The 22,304-nt window shown below is 36.1% G+C and overlaps 1 protein-coding gene across 2 annotated transcripts in view; it reads left to right on the top strand.

Moving 5' to 3' along the window:
• The window catches only part of LOC121859391, a 36,563-nt gene extending 17,590 nt beyond the window's left edge, over positions 1–18,973 (top strand). The window contains exons 3-6 of one of the 2 annotated variants that reach the window (XR_006087635.1): positions 1,890–2,102; positions 8,989–9,199; positions 16,461–16,666; positions 18,164–18,296. Coding sequence is in view for 1 of the 2 variants with exons in the window: in XM_042356173.1 (XP_042212107.1) it covers positions 1,890–2,102; positions 8,989–9,199; positions 18,164–18,345 (606 nt within the window). In the remaining variant the exon portion in view is untranslated. Of the gene's footprint in view, positions 1–1,889; positions 2,103–8,988; positions 9,200–16,460; positions 16,667–18,163 lie in introns of both variants that reach the window. The other variant, XM_042356173.1, reaches the window with a different exon arrangement.
• The last annotated feature ends 3,331 nt before the right edge of the window (positions 18,974–22,304 follow it).

Genomic DNA, 22,304 nt, shown 5'->3' with positions numbered 1-22,304 from the left:
TGAGAAATCAGAAATCGCGGAAAGTGAAACCGTGTAAAGCGGGGTAATACTGTACATAAAACAACCATATTAATTTTACTACAGCTACAACCAGGGTCTTATTTTCTTCAGTTTTATATGTAGAACCAGTCAGTCACTGGTTTTGTAATCAACGAAAACAATGCTGTCTCCTTTCCTCGTGTTTTAATATTCTACGTATTATTAATGAATTGTATTGCTGAATTTGCACACACAAACATTAATTCAATCAAAAAGACTTTCAGTAATAAACAATAATGAATCTTTTGTACATAAGAGAAATGACGCTGTTTACACGATTGTGCACATCGTCTGAACGTTGGTGGGCCGTTCAAACCCGTCGAAATTCGAGTTTCCGCCTTCAAAATTTTTAAATGTGTTTTTTTTGTGTGTGTGTGTTTAACTAGAAAACGTCGAATTAAAAACTCGCGAAATTTGAGAAGCTACTGTACGACATTTAACCCTTCAATATGTCTTCAAAGAGACCATGAAGCAGAGAAAGTGGTGCTAGTGCTTCCAAGCATAAGCACAAGTCACTATCTATCCAGGAAAAGGGTGAATTTCCATGGTCCGGCACCGGTCAGGTCCCGAGGTTGCCAGACTAGAGAGGTACAACATGTATTAGAAAATTTTGATAATTTTGGTAGTAGTGATAAATTTGAAATATTTCCTGCACGATTTCCCTCGCGAAATTAAAAAATCATCGCTATATTTAGGAAAATGTTGATAATTTTGGTAGCCGCTATATAAAAATATCGTCATATAAAGTCGCTGTATATCCCGACCCTACTGTATTGTGAACAAGGATTGCTGAAAAAGAACATTTCTCATCACCCCTCTGCAGACATCCATGCAGTATACATGTACAGTTAACCCTCACTTTACGCGGTTAATGTAACCCGGAGGGTCCCGCGTAAAGTGAGAAACGCGTAAAGTGAATAACATAACATATGGGATTAATTGAAATGGAGTCCGGGCCGATCCCCAAACTCCACTTTTTGATGACACACAACTATGTTGTGGTAAAAATATTATCTTAACTTTATGATGGTATGCACACACAATTAATAATTAAGAGAAATATCAATAATATTAGGTTTTTTAACACTTACATTAGTAGAAAAAATGGCTGGGCACACGGGGATGGGCGGTTGGTTCCGAGGCAGAGGGCAGATTATTGGCCCTCACCTGTGTCACTTGTATCAATTGTATCACTATCCACCACAGAGGCTTGCAGGGCCTCTTTGTCAAACTCCCCAAAGTCCATATAAGTCCATATCCTCACCATAATTATCACTATCACTGACTTGGGCCGGCTGTGGTGGGTGGCGGGTGAAGAACTGGTAATGTTTTGATGACTGGGCGACCTTGTGCGCACCATGTTCGCGCAGCTTACACAACATGGCGGATGGCGGGAGGTTTGGATCCAAAAATGGCGCGGCTCGCCAGCCGCTCTCCGCGTAAAGGGGTACACGCACCGCGGAATGTGAGCATCCTGGGTTCCGGCAGGGCACCGCGTAAACGTGGAAACGCGGAATGTGGGACCGCGTAAAGTGAGGGTTAACTGTACTATATTTTAAAAAGGGGAGTCAGAGTGTTAGATATGAGTAGAAGGAGATACTGTATCTTAGAGAGGGTCCAGAGTTTTAAGTATGGCTAAAATATACTAGCATTGACAGAAATTAATGCAGATAATATCAGAAAAAGTTTTGAAAAACAGACAGGTTACAAAAGCTGTGAAGAAAGTACAGTACAGGTAATATGTATGGATTTGAGTTTAGAAGTGTGGTTAAACCTGCTAGAAACCTCCAAGCCACTACAGGATTATATTGAACATTTTTCTTTTTCTAAGATAATTGTCTTTTCAACAGATCCTGATGGCTGGGAGTCAAGATATAAAGAAATTTCAAGATCAGCTCATGGGAGTACTAAAGGATGATGTTAACCTCAGTCTTGTTGACACAGATCCAGACTCTGCAGTCCTCTATTTTCAAGCAGGAGCACTGCTTGGCGACCCCTCATCTGCTTTCAACCTTGCTCTCTGTTATCATCTAGGCCGTGGTGTCACTCAGGACTTCAAGATGGTAAATGTTTGACTTTTATTTAGTTTAATATTATTTTTATGAGAATCTTAGAACCTCAGGGAGATGCTACATACCAGTAGTTAGATGTGGAGTTACAGGTATATTATGTTTGTCACAATACTTGACAAAGAGTTATCAAGATTTTTTTTATGCCTTAATCTCATTAAGGTTGGTATTTTAGTTCTTTATTTTAGTGCATATGTTGAGGACCTTTTGAGAACAGTCACTCATGAGAAATGAGTAATGAAAGGATAAGGATTAATAATAATCACACTGGGTGTAAACAAAGTTGTCTAAAGATTATTTAAAACAAAAAATTTAATGGAAAATAAATAAAAAATGCTAGAAATAATGAAAACACCCAGAAATGTTAAATTGTTGATAATTTTTGCTGTACAGTAGAACCTTGATAAGCCTGGAATATGTGAGTCCCAAAAAAGCAAATCTATGGGGGTCCACACACAACTCTGCTTGTCTGGACTGTTTCTGGAAAATTGTACAAAAGTCTGATAGTCAATAACTGTTTTCACTGATATGACTGTTTTGTACTGTAAAGTGTTTACCCACAGTATAGATAGTAGAAGTGCTTCTCCATGTGGTGAATGAAAAATCCTTACGGTGAGTCATTAAACTGTAATCATGTCTTAACACATGTGATGGAGGTTGGGTGGGAGATTATTGGGTCATGTTACTAACCTGGCCTGATGCAATGTCAGGTCACTCATTGTCTTATGGCCTGAAGATGTCTTGAATGACATTATTTTTTACCTATGAGGTATGTACAGTAAGTCCTTGTTTAACGTTGTCCCAGACAACGATGTTTCGTTATAATGTCGCAACTCTTCAGATACCCATGATTCCGACAACGTCCCGACCGATTCGTTATAACGTTGCCACCTAACACAGACTACTTTGTATGGCGTATCACCCTCTCTCATCTTGGCGCTCTACTCTCTCTCGCAGAGCGTCACAGTGTCCCCAGTCTTTGTTAGGCTTCCACAGCGTACGTGCATGCTTAAATGTTTTTCAAATAAATACTGTATTGTAACCATTTGAAATGTTTTCCAAGCGCCCATCAAGTGTTAGTGATGCTAGTGTTGTGAAGAAGCAAAGCAAAACAATTAGCCTTGCTACGAAAATGGAGGTTTTAAACCGTTTTGAGAAAGGTGATTATGCTGTAGACATTGGTGGTCTAACCACCACAACAGTGCGCACTATCCGGACCAGCACAGACAAGATACAGGCTAGTGCTGGAAGTGGTACTTCTATGAGTGCAACAAAGACAAGTTGTGCTCGAAGTTCCGTGATTGAGAAGATGGAGAAGATGCTAGCTATGCGGATTGAGGACCAGAATCAAAGCAATGCCTTTGTGAGCCCAATGGTTATCCAGCATAAAGCAAAATTCTTGTATGACATCTTAAAGGCCCTAGAGAGTGAAGGATCGAAGGATGAGAATTTTCCGGCCAGCCGAGGATGGTTTCAACATTTTAAGCATCGTTATAACTTCCACAATATTAAGATGATTGGTGAAGCCGCTAGTTCAGAAACGGTTGCTGCCGAGATATTCCCGCCTGACTTAAAGAACATTTTCGTGGAAGGAGGCTACTCAGCGAAGCAAGTCTTCAATGTGGATGAGTCCGGTCTCTCTTGGAAGAGGATGCCCGAACGAACTTATATCTCCAAGGAAGAAAAAAGAGCGCCAGGATTTAAAACAGCAAAAGACCACTTGACGCTGCTGCTTGGTGCAAATGCTGCTGGCAACTTCAAGCTTAAGCCCATGTTAATTGCTCACTCTCCCAGTCCACATGCCCTGAAAGGTTACTCTAAGGATCACCTTCCTGTCATTTACAAGGCAAATAAGAAGGCATGGATAACCAGCGCCATATTTATCCAGTGGTTAAATGTGTACTACGTACCTGCATCCTTCCAATCTCGACGATTTTCGAGTTGTATTTCTGCCTGCCAACATAACAGCATTGATGCAGCCTATAGACCAAGGCGTTATCACCGCATTCAAGGCCTATTATTTTTGGCGTACTATGGACCAACTTCTCAAGGCTACTGATGGAAAAAATAAGCCTACAATCCAAGAATATTGGCAGGGCTGCAATATTCTTCATGCAATCGACAATATTGGCAAGGCATGGTAAGAAGTTTCAGAAAGTAGCCTGAATGGTGTTTGGCGTAAATTATGGCACGAGTGCGTGAACAGCTTTACGGGATTCATGGACTTAGTCCCAACTCTGAATAGGGATATTCTCAGTTTGGCTAGACAGGCAGGCTTTCCTGAGTTGGAATCTGATAATATTGAGCAAGTCCTGGCATCCCATACAGAAGAGCTTACAAATGAAGATCTGCAACTGCTAACAGAACAAAGTGCCGCTGAAGACGCCGACGATGAAGAAGAACCACAACGAACGCAATGCAAATCTACACTGATGACGACCCAAACAGAGAACGTAGCTCAAAAATTGTCTGCAACATGGAGGAAACTTTTCGGTGTTTTAATGAGATCTACTAGGTCAAAAAGAAGAGGAGCACTAAGCAGTCAATCCTGGATTCTTTTTTCGTCATTAGGAGGCAGAAGCAACATCTTTACAACAGCCTGCAAGGGAGGAGGAGCAAACAGCAGCCGAGGGGGGAACCCCAGCCAGAGCGGGAAGGGGAGCCCCCTCCGGGTCTCAGTGACTCGTCACCCTCCTCCTCTCCACTACCCACCACTTCCCCCTCTCCTTCCCTTCCTCACAGCATTCGTTATAAACTTCTATATGTGTTAGAGAGATGAATTTGATACCATAATAATCCTGAATAAATTCTCTGAGATGTTTCCATTATGATATCCTTAAATGACAAGCCAAATAATAAGGTAAAAATAAGTATTTTACTGTTTTTTTTTTTTTTTACAATTAGCCCACCCAGGCACAGATCACTGACCCACATCGGGGCCTGGGGGGCGAATATGTAATAATAATAAAATAATAATAATAAAGAACCACAAAGAAATACAAAATTAAAAAAAAATCAAAAGTGAGGAACAATATATGTATGTTGTGTTGTCAATAGTAAGGGAAACAATTGAGACCCTGCAATTGGGTGTAAATGAGGCAGAAAGTCAGATCAGCAACCTGGGACTTGGTCACAATTTTCATGATGCCATGTGGCAGCAAGATCTACCACAGACAACACATTATGCTTCCAATATCTTCCCAGGCGGTAGTACCTCCCTGTTTGGTAGCTGCCTAATACCTACTACCATCAAAGGTACTGGTATTAATAAGTTCAAATTATTAGTTTCTATCCCCAAGGGTCTCCTTGACCACCAGTCTCTATGTATAGAACTAAACAAAGAAATTATTTGAAATACTCTGTAACATTCAATACCATAATATTCTGACCACAGGTTACCGTATTTTTCGGCTTGGAAGACGCTGTATTGTGGAAGACGCACCCTGATTTTGGAAACAAAATTCTAAAAAAAAATAAAATTACGGGTTTTAGCCCACCTGGACACAGGTCACTGACCCACATTGGGACCTAGGGGCGAAAATGTAATAATAATAATAATAATAATAATAATAATAATAATAATAATAATAATAATAATAATAATAATAATGATAATAAAGAAATACAAAAATAAAAAAAAAATATCAAGAGTGAGAAACAATATACCTGTATGTATGTTGTGTTGTCAAAGTAAGAGAAACAATTGAGACCCTGCAGAAAGTCAGATCATCAACCTGGGACTTGGTCACATAGCAGCAGGGTCTACCATTAGACAATACATTATGCTTCCAATATTTTCCCAGACGGTAGTGCCTCCTTGTTTGGTACATTAGCTGCCTACTACCTACACCAGTGTAACCGTTGCTTGATATACAGCCCTTTTGGCACAAGTACACACACACCTCTTTGAATATCATCACTTAGAACTGCTTATCAGTCGTCATTTTCATCAATTTAAAAAAACAATCTGTATAAGAAGGTGAAATCTTTAATACAGCACTCATTTTATACACCTGGTCACCTCCACATCTTAGGAGCTGTAGTGTTTACATTCATTCTCTTGTTTTTGTCGGTATGACAACGACGGGAAATATTTTCCAACAGTAGAAGGTAAGGAAATGTAAACATGTATATCAACGTCTATATAAAACAAAAAATCTTTATTTAAAAACAAATTAAAGGTAAAAAAACAACTCGTTTTTTGCAAAACCAGTGACTGATTGGTCCTACATAATTATAAAACTGAAGAAAATAAGTCCTCCATTGTAGCTGTATTAAAATTAATGTAGAAAAATTAATATGGTTGTTTTAAGTAATGTTATTTAATGTTAATAAATGGAACAATGGAAGTAGCTAACAATTAAGGGTGAAAAAAAAGAGAGATCGTGTATGTAAGTGAGCACATGTGTAAACATATCGTCATTACTCTACATAAGAATATGAAAGCAACACTTATTTACTGTTCATATATGTTTTAATTAATGTTTCTAAATTTCTTTTTGATTGAATTATTGTTTATGTGTGCAAATTGAACAATACAATTCATTGATAATATGAAAAATATTAAAACACGTCCTTGTTTTTGTTGTTTACAAAACCAGTGACTGATTGGTTCTACATATGTAACCAAGTCCCAGGTTGATGATCTGACTTTCTGCAGGGTCTCAATTGTTTCTCTTACTTTGACAACACAACATACATACAGGTATATTGTTTCTCACTCTTGATATTTTTTTTCATTTTTGTATTTCTTTATTATTATTATTATTATTATTATTATTATTATTATTATTATTATTATTATTATTATTATTATTACATTTTTGCCCTCTAGGCCCCAATGTGGGCCAGTGACCTGTGCCCAGGTGGGCTAAAACCCGTAATTTTTTTTTTAGAAATTTCATTTCCAAAATCAGGGTGCGTCTTCCACGATGCAGCGTCTTCCAAGCCGAAAAATACGGTATTCCTTTTATGTGTTTGGCCTTAAGACAATTATTTATTTTACCTGTATTGTATATGTGTGTGTGTGTGTGTGTGTGTACACAAACACACACACACACACACACACACACACACACAAAACACATACAAATAAATAATAATGGGAAAATACTCTCACAAATAATCAGAAAAAAATTATTAAAAATGTGAGTCTACCCTCAAGTCCATGCTTTAATAAATAATGCATGGACTTGAGGGTAGACTGTCACATTTTAAAAAAATGATTATTTGTGAGAGTATTTTCCCATTATTATTTATTTGTATGTGTTTTGTGTGTGTGTGTGTGTGTGTGTGTCTACACACACACACATATTTACAATACAGGTAAAGGAAATTACTGTCTCTAAAACTAATGGCTCCTTTTCCAGCCGCAAAAATGCCAGCAACTTTAAAACTACCCACAGACATTCTTGGGTACATCCAGAGTGTCATTCACGAATAATAGAGGACCGCGAATTTGGGGTGGGGGGGGCTGGGTTTTTTTTTTAATGCTCCTGATTTTCAACCTTGGAATTTGTTCCCAGACCTGGAATTTTGGGATTTTCATGACAAATTTTGAGCAAATTTCAATACCGGCAATTGGAAAGTTCTGGGTTTGAGGGATTCCGGCTAACGGAGATATTACTTATTATATTCTCGTACGGTCAGCCTCTTATGGTGTATGTATCATTATGAATAATATAAAATATTGAATAATAGAAAAAATATGATACTGTATATGATTTGTAATCTGTCTTAAAAATGATGGAGACTGAGATGGACTGTGTGTGAGACATGGATGATGTTTTTTTTGTTTTTTTTGTTTTTTTTACGGGGATTAGCCCACCCGGGCACAGGCACTGACCCACATCAGGGCCTGGGGGTGAAAATGTAGTAATAATAATAATAATAATAATAATAATAAAGAACCATAAAGAAATACAGAAATGAAAAAAAGATCAAGAGTGAGAAACAATATATGTATGTTGTGTTTTCAATGGTAAGAGAAACAATTGAGACCCTGCAATTGTATGTAAATGAGGCAGAAAGTCAGATCAGCAACCTGGGACATTGTCACAATTTTCGTGATGCCATATGGCAGCAGAGTCTACCATTAGACAATACAATATGCTTCCAATATCTTACCAGGCTGTAGTACCTCCCTGTTTGATAGCTGCTCGTCTGCTGCTCTCTTCCTTGGAGGATTACCATCACCATTGTTTGAATTACTTTACCTAAAATCTTACCATTCTTCTGTGACTGAATGTCTGTTGAACTTAAAGCTAACCAATCACAGTGCAGCATTATGGGCAATAAACTGGGTGTTGGAATACACTGCTCACTCATGGGTCCAAGAAGAGGAGAGCCCTCAAGGAATCGCTTGCTGTCGGTAATTTTAAATTACAAATATTTAAGGGTTCAGGCAAATGTTTCTTACCCAGGAAGAGTCTGGACTACAAGGTCCAGACTTTTGAGGGTTTACTGTATACGGTACGATGTTATACTAATGAAAAAGACACAGGCAGGCAGGGGAAGCTATATCATTATAGTTATGCAGTACAGGTATACAGTATAGTACAATACTGTAAAATGATACCATACTGATAGTGATTTCCAGACTTAACTTATTCTAGTTCTTATATGTTTGATTAGTGCCACTCTACAGTGGTGGGTACAAGTGAATCAAGGGAAGTTGATCAAATATCATTCATGGTACTTTGTTGCTTCCACTGCAACTATTAATTCCTGTTTGAGTAAACCAACTGTATCTGGTGGTTGTTTTGATAAAAATGAAATGATTGTTAAGGTCTCAAAAGTATTTCTTAAAGGGATGTCATGCTATGTCAAGGAATATTTGTTTAAATTTTAGTAAAAAAAAATGGATTCTTCAATACTTCAGGCCCGTGAACTATATGAATCTGCTAGCCTAGCTGGACATGGATGGGCTACCTACAATCTGGCTGTATTGATGAATCAGGGCCAAGGAGGAGCTCGTGATTCTGACCGTACATACAACCTCCTCTTGCAAGCTGGTAAAAGAGGTGTCTCTGAAGCTCAGGAAGTCCTCAAGCAGTTGGAGGAACAAGAGGAGAATGAGCTCTTGGAAGAAAGTAAGTAGGAAAATGATTTTTTTTTTTAATTATAATACTGAACACAATACTGCTTATTTATCTTTTATACCCTTAATTACAAAATTATTGTCCACAGTAATTGAAAAATGCATTAAAGGAGTATGATTAGTTTAACTCTTATACAGTACTGTACTATTCACTTTAATCTAAAAGTATCACATCATCTTCCTTTTGTACAAACTTCTGATATATGCTGCTGCCTTAGAGCATGTACTACTTGGCCATTCTTGCATGTCTTTCCCTCCCACCCCTATAAGAAAAAAATTTCAATTCAGAACCTCAGAAAGTCTTTACTAATTATAAAAAACTGGGTACGATAATTATGAAAAACATCTAATTTGTGTTTTTTTAATCAAGATACAATCAGTAGGTTTGCTGGTGCAGTAATGCCAGGACACTTTTCTGAAGATTATATTCATGAATTCTTGGTGGGTATTGATTTAGAGAGACCATATAATATACAATATATATATACTGTATATATATATATATATATATATATATATATATATATATATATATATATATATATATATATATATATATATATATATATATATATATATATATATATATATATATATATATATATTATATATATATATATATATATATATATATATATATATATATATATATATATATATATATATATATATATATATATATATATATATATATATACACACACACTTGTACCCCGCTTAACGCGGTTTCACTTAACGCGATTTCTCATATACGCGGTGCCTCGCCGGAACCGAAGTTTCACTTAACGCGGTACATCTACTCATATACGCGGTGAAGTATAATATATATTTTTTTTTATTTAGCTCATAAAATTCATACAAATTACCCGGCCAGAATATAATTTACATTGCTGGAATTCTTACAATATGATGATCATTTTGAATATAAACCTCATAGATTTTGCATTAGACATACAAATTTTAGATATAATGTTTACTCTGAGTAAATATGTTATCTTTTGTGCAAAATATATGACATTTATATTCAAAATATTCCTGGTCTTACAAGGAATCCAGCAATGTCAATTATATTATCCTAACTTTAGTTTGAGGTATTATTTATTACTATACAGTACCTTAAAATCTAGTGGTTTTCCCCCAAACATTTCTCAGAGAGGGAAGAGCCAGGAGTGTGAGAAGAGGGGGAGGGAGTTGAGTCCATTATTTGAATGGACATTAACTTGGCGACTGTATTTCTCTATTTCTCTTAAGTATTAATTGTGTGCATGTACCATCATAAAATTAAGATGTTATTTTTACTAGAACATAGGTATTGTGTCGGAAATAGTGGAGTTTGGGGATCAGCCGGTCTCTGTTTCATTTAATCCCATATGTTATGTTGTTCACTTTACGCGTTTCTCGCTTTACGTGGGCCTCCGTGGGTTCAATTCATCGCGTAAAGTGAGGGTTCACTGTATTAACTCTTAAGCCCCGAATTAGGGTGCTGCTGGCAGTACCCCCACCCCCCTCCATAGGGTTAAATCGTAAAAAAAAAAAAAATTCCAAAAATAATAATTAAGAAAAAAGGCAGGAAAATGGGCAGACGTTTTGGAATGTCACCCGGGGTGCGTTAGTCGGACGTTCTGAAACGTCACCCGGAGCCTAAGGGTTAAAGTCCGATTTTTTATCAATGTTTTACTGTATTGATGTCCGATTTATTGAGGTTGTACTGTATTATTATAAATTTCATTTACTATACTGTATATCATTTTTTCATAATTTTAATTTTTTATTAATTTTGTTTTCATTTATTATTTTATTTTATTTATTTATTTTTATTTTTTTATACTGTACAGTAATATCTCCATTAGCCGTCATCCTTCAAACCTGGAACTTTCCTATAGCTGGAATTGAAATTTTCTCGGAAAATCGTTCCCAAAGATGGAATTTTCTGGAAAATTCCGCCTCTGGGAACGATTTTCCGAGGGGCATGTTTCCAGAAAATTCCTAGAAATTTTTCCTGATACCCAGAAAATTCTGGGGATAGGGAAGTTTTTTTCAGGTTTGAGAGATGAAAAAATCAAGCACGCTTTCTGGAAATTGTAGGAAAAATTTTCCGCTACTTGAAAAATTCCGGGGATGTGGGATATTTTTCCTGGTTCGAGATATGATTGAATGGGCAATTTCTGGAATTTCCAAGAACATTTTTCCATTACCCGGAAAATTCCGGGGATGAGGGATTTTTTTTCGGCTTTGAGAGAGTCGTCTTGCTACCCGGAAATCTCTCATTCCTGGAAGTGCTATGCACCAATTGTTCTGGGTAACGGGGATACCACTGTGTATATATGTATATATATATATATATATATATATATATATATATATATATATATATATATATATATATATATATATATATATATATATATATATATATATATATATATATATATATATATACAGTACTCCCTCTTTATCGACGGATTTTTTATAGACGGTTTCGATTATCGACGGATTATTTAGCCGGATTTTTATTTTGAAATGTGCTTGATATAATCCATTCACGGAAATGTAATATTTTTGCTAAAATGACGTATGTATTACAGTGGAAAGTGGGATCAAATCGTGACGAAAACAATGACTTGCGCTTTCTTTCGTTCAAAAGATGTTACCGTAATCACTTTTCGAATGGTTTAGTTAAAAAACTGTTGTATTGTATTACAATAATATCCTAATTGACTTGAATAAATATTACGATACCATATTTCTGAATATTTTCATTAAAATCCATCAAAATCATTTTCTTTGTCATCGTCTGCAGCACCACACAGCTTCTCCCAGTCCTCTCCTTGAACAGGGCTACAGGGTACACGTGTTTTTCGAATCGTTTTCAGTTAAAAAATTATTACATCACACGTATATTTTACCTAAACTGCGCCTGAATGAATATATTCTCGGAAATAAATAGTAGTTTTGCTGAAACGTGACGTATTTCAATGTAAAATAGGATAAAATACATGACGAAAACAAAAGACTTTACCTAACCTTCCAATGTTCTTGAGATGTTACTCGTTTTTTTAATAGTTTTCGGTTAAAATTCTGTTATATTACAATGATATTCTATTCATACTGTGCTTGATATAATCCATTCACGGAAATGTAATATTTTTGCTAAAATGACGTATGTATTACAGTGGAAAGTGGGATCAAATCGTGACGAAAACAATGACTTGCGCTTTCTTTCGTTCAAAAGATGTTACCGTAATCACTTTTCGAATGGTTTAGTTAAAAAACTGTTGTATTACAATAATATTCCCTCCTAATTGACTTGAATAAATACTTGAATGGAAATATACAATATTTTTGTTGAAACTACCCGCGTTTCAGTGTAAAGTGTTGTAATAATAAATGGTAAACAATTTGCCTTGGGCATCTGGATTTTTGGACTTTTACTGTACTGTACACTGTTTTGTTTACTGTAAGGACCGATGTTCACTTCAATAAATGAAATCGTAAGTTTGCTAGTATTTTTGTCCACTTATTATATTATTATTTATACACTATTATTTAAGGTTATGCGTAAAGGAAACGCATTAATGCTTAAAGGTACATTTATTCAACATATGCTAATAATAGTTAGAAAAATTACGTAACCATCACAGTATCGACGGTTTCTTTATCGACGGCCGTTTACAGAACGTAACCCCCGTCGATAAAGAGGGAGTACTGTATATATATATATATATACAGCTAGGACCCGACTTCGACTTCCGACATAAGATAATTTTTTTTTTTTTTTTCAATTTAAAAAATCTACAATGAAATACAGTACTGTACAGTAAAAGTAAAAAATAATGAGGAATGGATACAGTACAGTGAAAGTAATAAATAATGAGGAATGGATACAGTGTGACTGAGCACTTACCTTTAATGTAGTCAGCTGAATGCACATGGGGCCCCCATAATTTTCTAATTATACATGGAGACTACATTAACTGGAAACGTTTCGGTATAGAAAATATGTGTTATTTGAAAAAAAATATAAAAATTTTAATAAAAATCTCACGGCGGTGCGTAATCCCGGCAGTCGTGGCTCATGCTTGAGTGATCGTCGAGGTCTGGCTGTATATATATACAGGTGCTCCCTGAGGCTTCGTGAGTTAAGGACAATCCAGGTCATCAGAATCCGATTGGTCATTAAGTCCGACATGGGATTAGGGACCCAAATCCAGGTCGTAAGTCCGATTGGTCGTAAGTCCGACATAGATAAAAAAATAAAATAAAATAATTAAATTTTTTTTTTCAACATTTAAAAAAATAAAAAATATACAATGAAATACAGTACAGTAAAAGTAATAAATAATGAGGAATGGATACAGTGTGACTGAGCACTTACCTTTAATGTAGTCAGCTGAATGCACACGGGGCCCCCATAATTTTCTATTTACAGGATACATGGAGACTATATTAATTGGAAGAAGCAGAGGAGGAGACAGGGCTGGGTGGGTCGTCAATGTCGCTTTCTTCAGACAGGTTTACGTACTGTGGAAACTTGCTGGTTGAAGGTATTGGATCATCTTGAGGGAGTGAAGAGGCAGCATTGGTTGGGCGTGAGGAGACAGCACTGGGGGGACTTCTTAAAATAGATGTCCAATTTAGACTGCACAGTTTGTTTTTTCTTTTCATTATAAATTTCTCTGTAGCAAGCAAGTGCATCTTGGATCATTCTGTCAACTTTGGCATAACGCTCATAATTTTGATCCATGCCATCAAACATTTGCATTCCTTTATTAATTGTAGCAAATGCCTCTGCCATTTGTTTCACTGAAAACTTTTTGGGGGGGTGCAGGTTCTTCTACATTTTGTCTCTCTTCTTCCTCTGCAATTTTCTGTGCATCTAGTTCAATAAGATCCTCGTTACTGAGCTCTTCTGCTACACTTTCAACCAACTGTTCAACATCTTCATTATCAATTTCTAACTCCAGCTGTTTACCTAACTCCACTATCTTGTTACTAATATCCGAAATAACTTCATTTTCATTAAATCCTTTGAAACTGTTCACATATCTTTTCAGGATTTTCTTCCATATTCCATTCATGCAATGTTTTGTAACCTGATCCCATGCTGCACTAATGCTCTTTATACATGACAAAACGTTGTACTCCTTCCAAAACTCTCTGAGCATTTTCTCACCTTCAGTAGCAGCAACAGCCTGAGCGAAGGTCGTGCGTAAATAATACGCTTTAAAGGCAGCCATAGCACCTTGATCCATGGGTTGGATGATAGAGGTAGTGTTAGGTGGAATGTAGACTACCTTAACATCAGGGTGCATGTCGTCCAGGAGTGGTGGGTGTCCCGGAGCATTATCCAAAATCAGCAAAATCTTGAATGGAATCTGTTGTTGCAGACAATACTCTTTGGCTCATGGAATGAAACAAGTCATGAACTCCTCAAACAGTGCTCAGGTCATCCAGGCTTTCTTATTACTGCGATAAAACACTGGCAGTGTGTGCTTGTTGACATGTTTAAAAGCTTCTCTGAATGATAGATCATGAAGGGCTTTAGCTTGAAACCAGCAACATTCCCCCCCAACAGAAGTGTAATTCTGTCCTTGAATGCCTTGAATCCTGGCATTGTTTTCGCCTCTTTGTGGATGTATGTCCGTTCAGGCATGCGCTTCCACAATAATCCAGTCTCATCCACATTGAATATTTGCTCAGGCAAATAATTCCCTTCCACAATCACTTCATCTAACTCCTCCTTAAAAGCTTCGGCAGCACCAACATCGGCACTAGCTGCCTTTCCACTCACCTTAACTTTGTGTAGACTGTAGCGTTTTGTAAATCTATCAAACCACCCATGACTTCCTGTAAAGGTTTGATCACATTCATCTCCTGCCTGCTCCTTCAGGCTTTGGAACAGGCTTCTTGCTTTAGCCTGTATGGTTAGAACACTTAAGGGTACATGCTTCTGTATCTGGTCTTCTATCCATATCACCAATAAGTTTTCCATATCGTGAATAGGACCTTGTCTTTTCTTTGAAATTATAGTTCCCTTTATAGGTGTTGTTCCTTTCACTACATCACGAATACATTCCTTGTCCTTCAGAATAGTGGATATAGTCGAGTGTGAGAAACCTAGGTCATGTGAGATTGTTGCTACAGTTTTTCCATTCTCATGCTGCGTTATTATCTTCATTTTCATCCCAAAAGTAATTGTCTGTCTCCCTTTCTTTGGAGCGCCACCAGCACTCTCACTTTTACGCTTTTCAGTCATTATAAAGTCAATTAAATATGATAATAACGAAAGTTCACAGCGCGATCTGTATAGGATACGATAGCCAAACACCAACTAAGCGCTCCACTGAGTGAGTGTACCCACCTGGCGACCCGAGTCGCGCCACGCTCTCGCCCGGGACAGAAATGTTTCGGTATAGAAAATGCGCGCGTCATTTGAAAATATTTTTGGTTACGACTGCCGCGGTCGTATGTCCCGACGGTCGTAAGGTCAGAGCAGGTCGTAAGTACCGATGGACGTAAGTCCAAGCAGTCGTAAGTAGGGGAGCACCTGTATATATATATATATATATATATATATATATATATTATATATATATATATATATATATATATATATATATATATATATATATATATATATATATATATATATATATATATATATATATATATATCATGTAAATCCATATGTATGTATGTATGTATGTATATATATATATATATATATATATATATATATATATATATATATATATATATATATATATATATATATATATATATATATATATATATATATATATATATATATATATATATATATATATATATATATATATATATATATATAATTTTTTTTTTTTTTTTTTTTTGTTCCCTCCGGGCCCTGGTGTGGGTCAGTGACCTGTGCCCGGGTGGGCTAATCCCTGTGAGAAAAAAAATTATAATAATAATGGTTACAGGTTACTTTCAGGGGTAATTAAATCTGACTTATTCCATATATAGTGTGCAGGCAAACCCTGCGATACGGAATGCTGGGTTACGGAAATTTGGCCCAATGTAATTTTGGTAGGATTTTCTAATCTTTCAAACATAAAAATCGCGATATATAACAAAGAAATTCACCAAAATTATAAAATTAATTATGTGTAGATTCTTGGTGGTAGCTACAATATGGTTGGAGGGCTGCTCACTCCCCAGTTACCAGTAACTACCACAACAGGGGCACTGCTCAGTTTGATTTTTTTCCCCAGTTTGTGTTCAGGTGTTCGTCTTTGTTACTGTGTACCCTTTTTCAAGATGAGTGGAAAAGACCATCAAGCTAAGTGAAAGCAGTGGTGATAAAAGATTCTATTAGGGAACTACATTTGACTATAAACATGATGTTTTAAAGAGGTAACTCCCAGTAACTCTGATCACAACACCTCACCACTTCCTGCAACACTCGACATTGTTTCTGGTGAGTTAAATTCAAGTGTGTGCATTTATTGTCTTGTGAATGAATCATTGTTTGTGTCTATTGTCATTTATATACAGTATGTGATTTTGTTACATTTTTGGGCTGCAAAAAATTTCCATAGGAACGCATCTCAAAATATACAGTGAACCCTCACTTTACGCGGTTAATTCAACCCACGGCGGCCCGTGTAAAGTGAACAACATAACATATGGGATTAATTGAAATAGAGACCGGGCCGACCCCCCAAACTCCACTTTTTCAGACACAATACCTACGTTGTAGTTAAAATAACTTCTTAATTTTATGATGGTATGCACACACAATTAATAATTAAGAGAAATATCAATAATATTAGGTTTTTTAACACTTACATTAGTAGAAAAGATGGCTGGGCACACGGGGATGGGGGGTTGGTTCCAAGGCAGAGGGCAGATTATTGGCCCTCACCTGTATCACTTGTATCACTATCCACCACAGAGGTTTGCAGGGCCTCTTTGTCAAACCCCTCAAAGTCCATATAAGTCCATATCCTCACTATCATTATCACTATCACTGACTTGGGCCGGCTGTGGTGGGTGGCGGGTGAAGAACTCGGTAATGTTTTGATGACTGGGCTACCTTGTGCCCACCCTGCTCGCGCCGCTCTCCGTGTAAAAGGGTACACACACCGCGGAAAGTGAGCATTCCGGTTTCGGCAGGGTACCGCGTAAACGTGGAAACGCGTAAAGTGGGACCGCGTAAAGCGAGGGTTGACTGTACTGTATAATGCAAGTCAATGGGAAAAATGGTTTCGCAATATGGAAAGATTTTCAGGAACGGAACCTCTCCGTAACCCGGGGGTTACCTGTGTAAGAAGAAAAGTCTTGTGTTGCTCTTTGTTGTGGTAACCCTGCACAGTAGTGGGAAAGAGCAGTAAGAGGGAGGAGTTGAACACTCCATACTCCTTGCCCCTTTGACTGTATCATAAGATATTTTAGGTCTGTATTGTACAATATTCTGTAATGTTGCAATTTTGCAGGGAAAATGGAAATAATAATTTGAATTTTTTATCGCCTGACTTATAAAAAAAAAGAGAGATTTCTATTTCTGGCATTCAAATTTTCTTGGAAATCATATCGTCTTGAGTAAAACTTGTGATACTGGAAAAAGTTATTTTAAAAATGCTCAGATGTTTCTAATGTGCCCAAACTAATTTAGAAGTACAGTATGTTTATTATACAAAAAGTCATAAAGTATTATATATAGGTATTCAATAATATTGGCTAGTTTTCATTCATAGAAAATAGTAGATTGAATATGAGAGGGGAAACATTGATGACCATGGCATTACTGAAACCGTCACACCCAAAGGGTTAAGTATCTAAAATGCAAGTGATACATATAGACGGTATATAATGGAAGCTTTTTATCATCAAATACTTTTGCAGATTACCTTTATCAATATATCTTCAATGTACTTATAGAATTGTCTGATTCACTTATAAATTCATCTTGCAGGTTCACTCAAGTCTTCTCAGTCAGAACCATCCCTCACATCTGTCTCATCCAGAAAGTGGTCATCGTCATATTCTACGAGTGATCTAGAATTTATGGATGAAACTGATTTATGGGATTCTACGGATTTCTCAACAGATAAAGATTACTCAGAAAGCACAAAAAGCGTCTTTTATCTAGGTTAATGAATCATTATTTAAATTCAGTGCTTTTGTTGTGTATAAGAATTTGGCTATGGTGTTGTGGAGATGATGTACCTGTGAAGTACAAGGTAGTGTGATATTAAATTTACTCAAGTTGATCAGGTTTGAAAAAGAAAATGGAATGAGAACTTTGTAAGGATAAGGGAATATAGATTTGAATCAGGGAATTAGTATCTGTTGAACGATACAGTATCAATTGAAGAAAAGATTGATGAGCAATTGTGCATTAATGTATAGTTGATATATTAGCATCAAGTAGAAATGATAGAAACTGAAAGTCTGTGAGAGAGGAAGATGAGACTAGAACTTGGTAAAATATGAAGAAGATTTTACTATCTTTGATATTGTGTGGGCACATACGAAGAATGGTAATAGTATGTCTTACAAACACTAATATTTAAGGTGAATGTGATCAAGAAAATAAAGAGGAAACAGAAAAGGGAAAAGAATGGCAAGGGAATATTATCTGCATAAAAGATGAGTAAATACAGACGCAGTGGTCCCTCGGTTAACGAACACAATTCGTTCCACCGAGTCGTTCGTTAACCGAATCCATTGTTTCAATGGGATATTGGGTAATTGGTTCCAGCCCACAGAAAAGTACATACAAAGTATGAACAAAATGCAGTAAAGTACACTTACTTTGAGGTGTGTATGTAGAATGTTGCTGGTTGATGATGATGATGGGAATTAGAAGTGGTGGGAGGAGGAGAAGGGAGAAGAGAAGGAAGTGGGGGTGGAGGCAAAATTGCCTTTCTTTGGACCCATGCTTAATGCAGTAATTTCACCAATAAAATTTTAAGTTCACTAGCTGTAATTAAAGATTATATTATTTAAATCAACACTGCACTGTGTTATATAACTGTATTATCAAAATGTTAACTAAATTTCAGAATGACCAATAATTTTAATGTAAAAACGTAAAAATACTCTGTATTCAAGAGAGCGACGAACACGATGTTTCCTCCATTGTAAACAAAGTTAAACTGACGCTTTAGCGGGTGAGTCAAGCGGCTGATGGGCGCACAAAAAACTATTTACCTATACTGCATATATTATCAATATGTTAACTAAATTTTAAAATGACTAATAATTTTAATATAAACAATGCAAAAATATTAAAGAGCACAACCTTCTTGATATTTACTCCACCGGAAACGAATGTAAACATAGAACCGATTACTGTATTGGCGGACTAGTCGATAAGCTGACGCGCACAACAAAACGTGTTTGTCGTAAGGATTTCGTTAATCGAAGTTTTGTTCGTTAACCGAATTGAAGATCCTTATGGGAGCTAATTCGTTAACCGAAATTTCGTTAATTGAACCGTTCGTTAACCGAGGGACCACTGTAGATCAGTGGAAAATGTGTGAAGACCTTGAGTCTGAAGATCATATTCAATTGCCACAAATGGTTGAGTGGTTTCAGTTCTAGGTGAGTGAAATACTGCAACATACTATAAATAATCTGATATGAATGATCCTGATCCATCCCAGGATTTGTTTTTAATTACAATGTTTTCACACAAAAGCTGTTCAGAATGGTGAACAGCCAAATTAAAGGAAGTTTGGTGCTGTACCTCAGTTTACAGCTGTTACTATTTACTGAAAATCCAGTGTAGTGGTAGATTAGCACCGCACTGTAATAGCAAATACAGTACTGTACTTTAACCTCTTCCTTACCCTGCTGTAATTGAGTAACAACATATTTAATATGAAAAATTGAATGAATATTATTATAATTTAGAGAATACCGTACAGTAATATTGGTAATAACATATTGCAATGGTTTTACAATACAGTATGGGTACAGGTATATGTATTTTATAGTGGGAAAATATAGTGATCAAATACCAGTATCTGTAGTAACATGAGAGATACCTTGGCATTTTAAACAATAAATTATGACAATTATACTGTACGTCAGGGGCACTGTCAATACAGTATACAAGTACAGTACAGTAAAGTGAAGTAAAGCAACTGTATAGTAAAAAAAATATAATCATCTAGGTAAATTGATCATGAGATAGTGAAACCTCTAATAAAATGAGCATATAATAAGGATGAAATGTATGTGTAAGAGCAATAGAAAAGAGCCAAGATGACATGTTAAGTATACAGTACTGTATATCTAAAATTTTATTGTGATGGATCTCAGAAAATTCACATTGTTTCTGTTGGAAATATTTTTCGTGCAAATAATATACCTGTACTTAGATTTTCCTGTTATTTTAGAACAAATAATATACAGTACTCGGTATGGTTGGTAAAAGTACAGGTATCCCTCGATATACGAATGGGTTAGGTTCCCCTAAAAAATCCTTTCAATGAATTTTTGTATCTCTAATAACTGAACAAATGGAAAAAATAGAGTTCAGTTCCCAAAGACAAAAGTACCCCAATATCATACCCCCCCAAAAAAAACAAGAAATCAGTTCACAAATGAGAAAAAATCTACTTAACTATTGATAAGTAATAATCACATGTACTGTAAGTTACTACCTAAGGAAAAGCTAAATCATACTTTAACACAGCCACCAGTGGTGCCATTTGCAAAGATGCTGGCTGCTTCACATGTGGCTGCCATCAAGCATCGCCATAGCAACGCAGCCTTGCTCTCACACACTACGAAATGTTTAATCCCTTTATGGTTTTGACCTTATGATAGTTATTTCTTTTACTCTTTTTGCACACTGTATGTGTGCGTGTAACTGAATGAAAAAATATACCCCAAATTACAAGTTGAAAATTTACTATAACTCCTACTTCACCCTGGTAGGGTGAACATTGGGGGGATGTGGTCACCCATATGACTCCCAGGGGAGTGCAGGATTGGAATTTTTGCTAGGACCCAAATTCGTATAAGTGGGGGAAACTTTGTAACATGAAAACAAGGTGGTAATTTAGGAAATTTGTATCAGCAAATTTTTGTATATCAAGGTATACTTGTATCAGCATGCTGATTTTGCAAAATAAGTACAGTATTGAAATTTAAATTGGTGTTCTGTTGCATTGTTTTGTAATGACATTATTGTACCTGGGAAAAAAATTTACTTTTAATTTTAATAAGCTTGATTGTGAATTAGTGTACAGGGAATCCTCGGGTTATGAACGGGTTCCGTTCCTGAGGACGTTCTTAAATAAAAAATGTGCATAAGTCGAAACATGCTATGTGCATACCATACTTACAGAACAATGTTTAAAATCCCACTATATCATAGCCTGAGTCTTTATATACAGAGTACATCTAAAATCACTTAATTGGAGAGAAAAGAAGATATAGAATGACAAAAGACAGTAAATGAAAGGAAAAAAATAAGTCGTCGGGTAAATAAAATACTGTAAATTTCAAGTTTAACCTCGTTCATATCGGCGGACGTTTGTAAGTTAGGGACCCCTGTACTAATAATAAATATGATTTTTTTTTTTTTTAAACATTTAGTGAAGGTTGATGCTACATACAGTACACAGCAGGTGCAAGGTGTATAACAGAAAAAATCTTTCATATACAGTGAACCCTCGCTTTACGCGATTTCACTTTACGCGTTTCTACATTGACGCGGTACCCTGCCAGAACCGGAATTCCCACTTTACGCGGTGCATCTACTCATATACGCGGGTGAAGTATAATTTTTTTTATTTAGCTCATAAAATTCATACAAATTATCCGGCCAGAATATAATTTACATTGCTGGAATTCTTACAATTTGATGATCATTTTGAATATAAGCATCATAGATTTTGCATTAGACATACAAATTTTAGATCTAATGCAAGTATTTTGTTTACTCAGAGCAAATATGTTATCTTTTGTGCAAAATATATGAAGTGTATATTCAAAATATTCCTGGTCTTGCAAGGAATCCAGCAATGTCAATTATATTATCCTAACTTTAGTCTGAGGTATTATTTATTACTAAAAATGTAAATATACTGTTATAA

Source organism: Homarus americanus, unplaced genomic scaffold (genome assembly GCF_018991925.1).
Source record: "Homarus americanus isolate GMGI-L3 unplaced genomic scaffold, GMGI_Hamer_2.0 scaffold7626, whole genome shotgun sequence".
Lineage (NCBI taxonomy): Eukaryota > Metazoa > Arthropoda > Malacostraca > Decapoda > Nephropidae > Homarus > Homarus americanus.
Note: the sequence above shows the minus strand (reverse complement) of the source record. Positions and strands in the feature narration are given on the sequence as shown.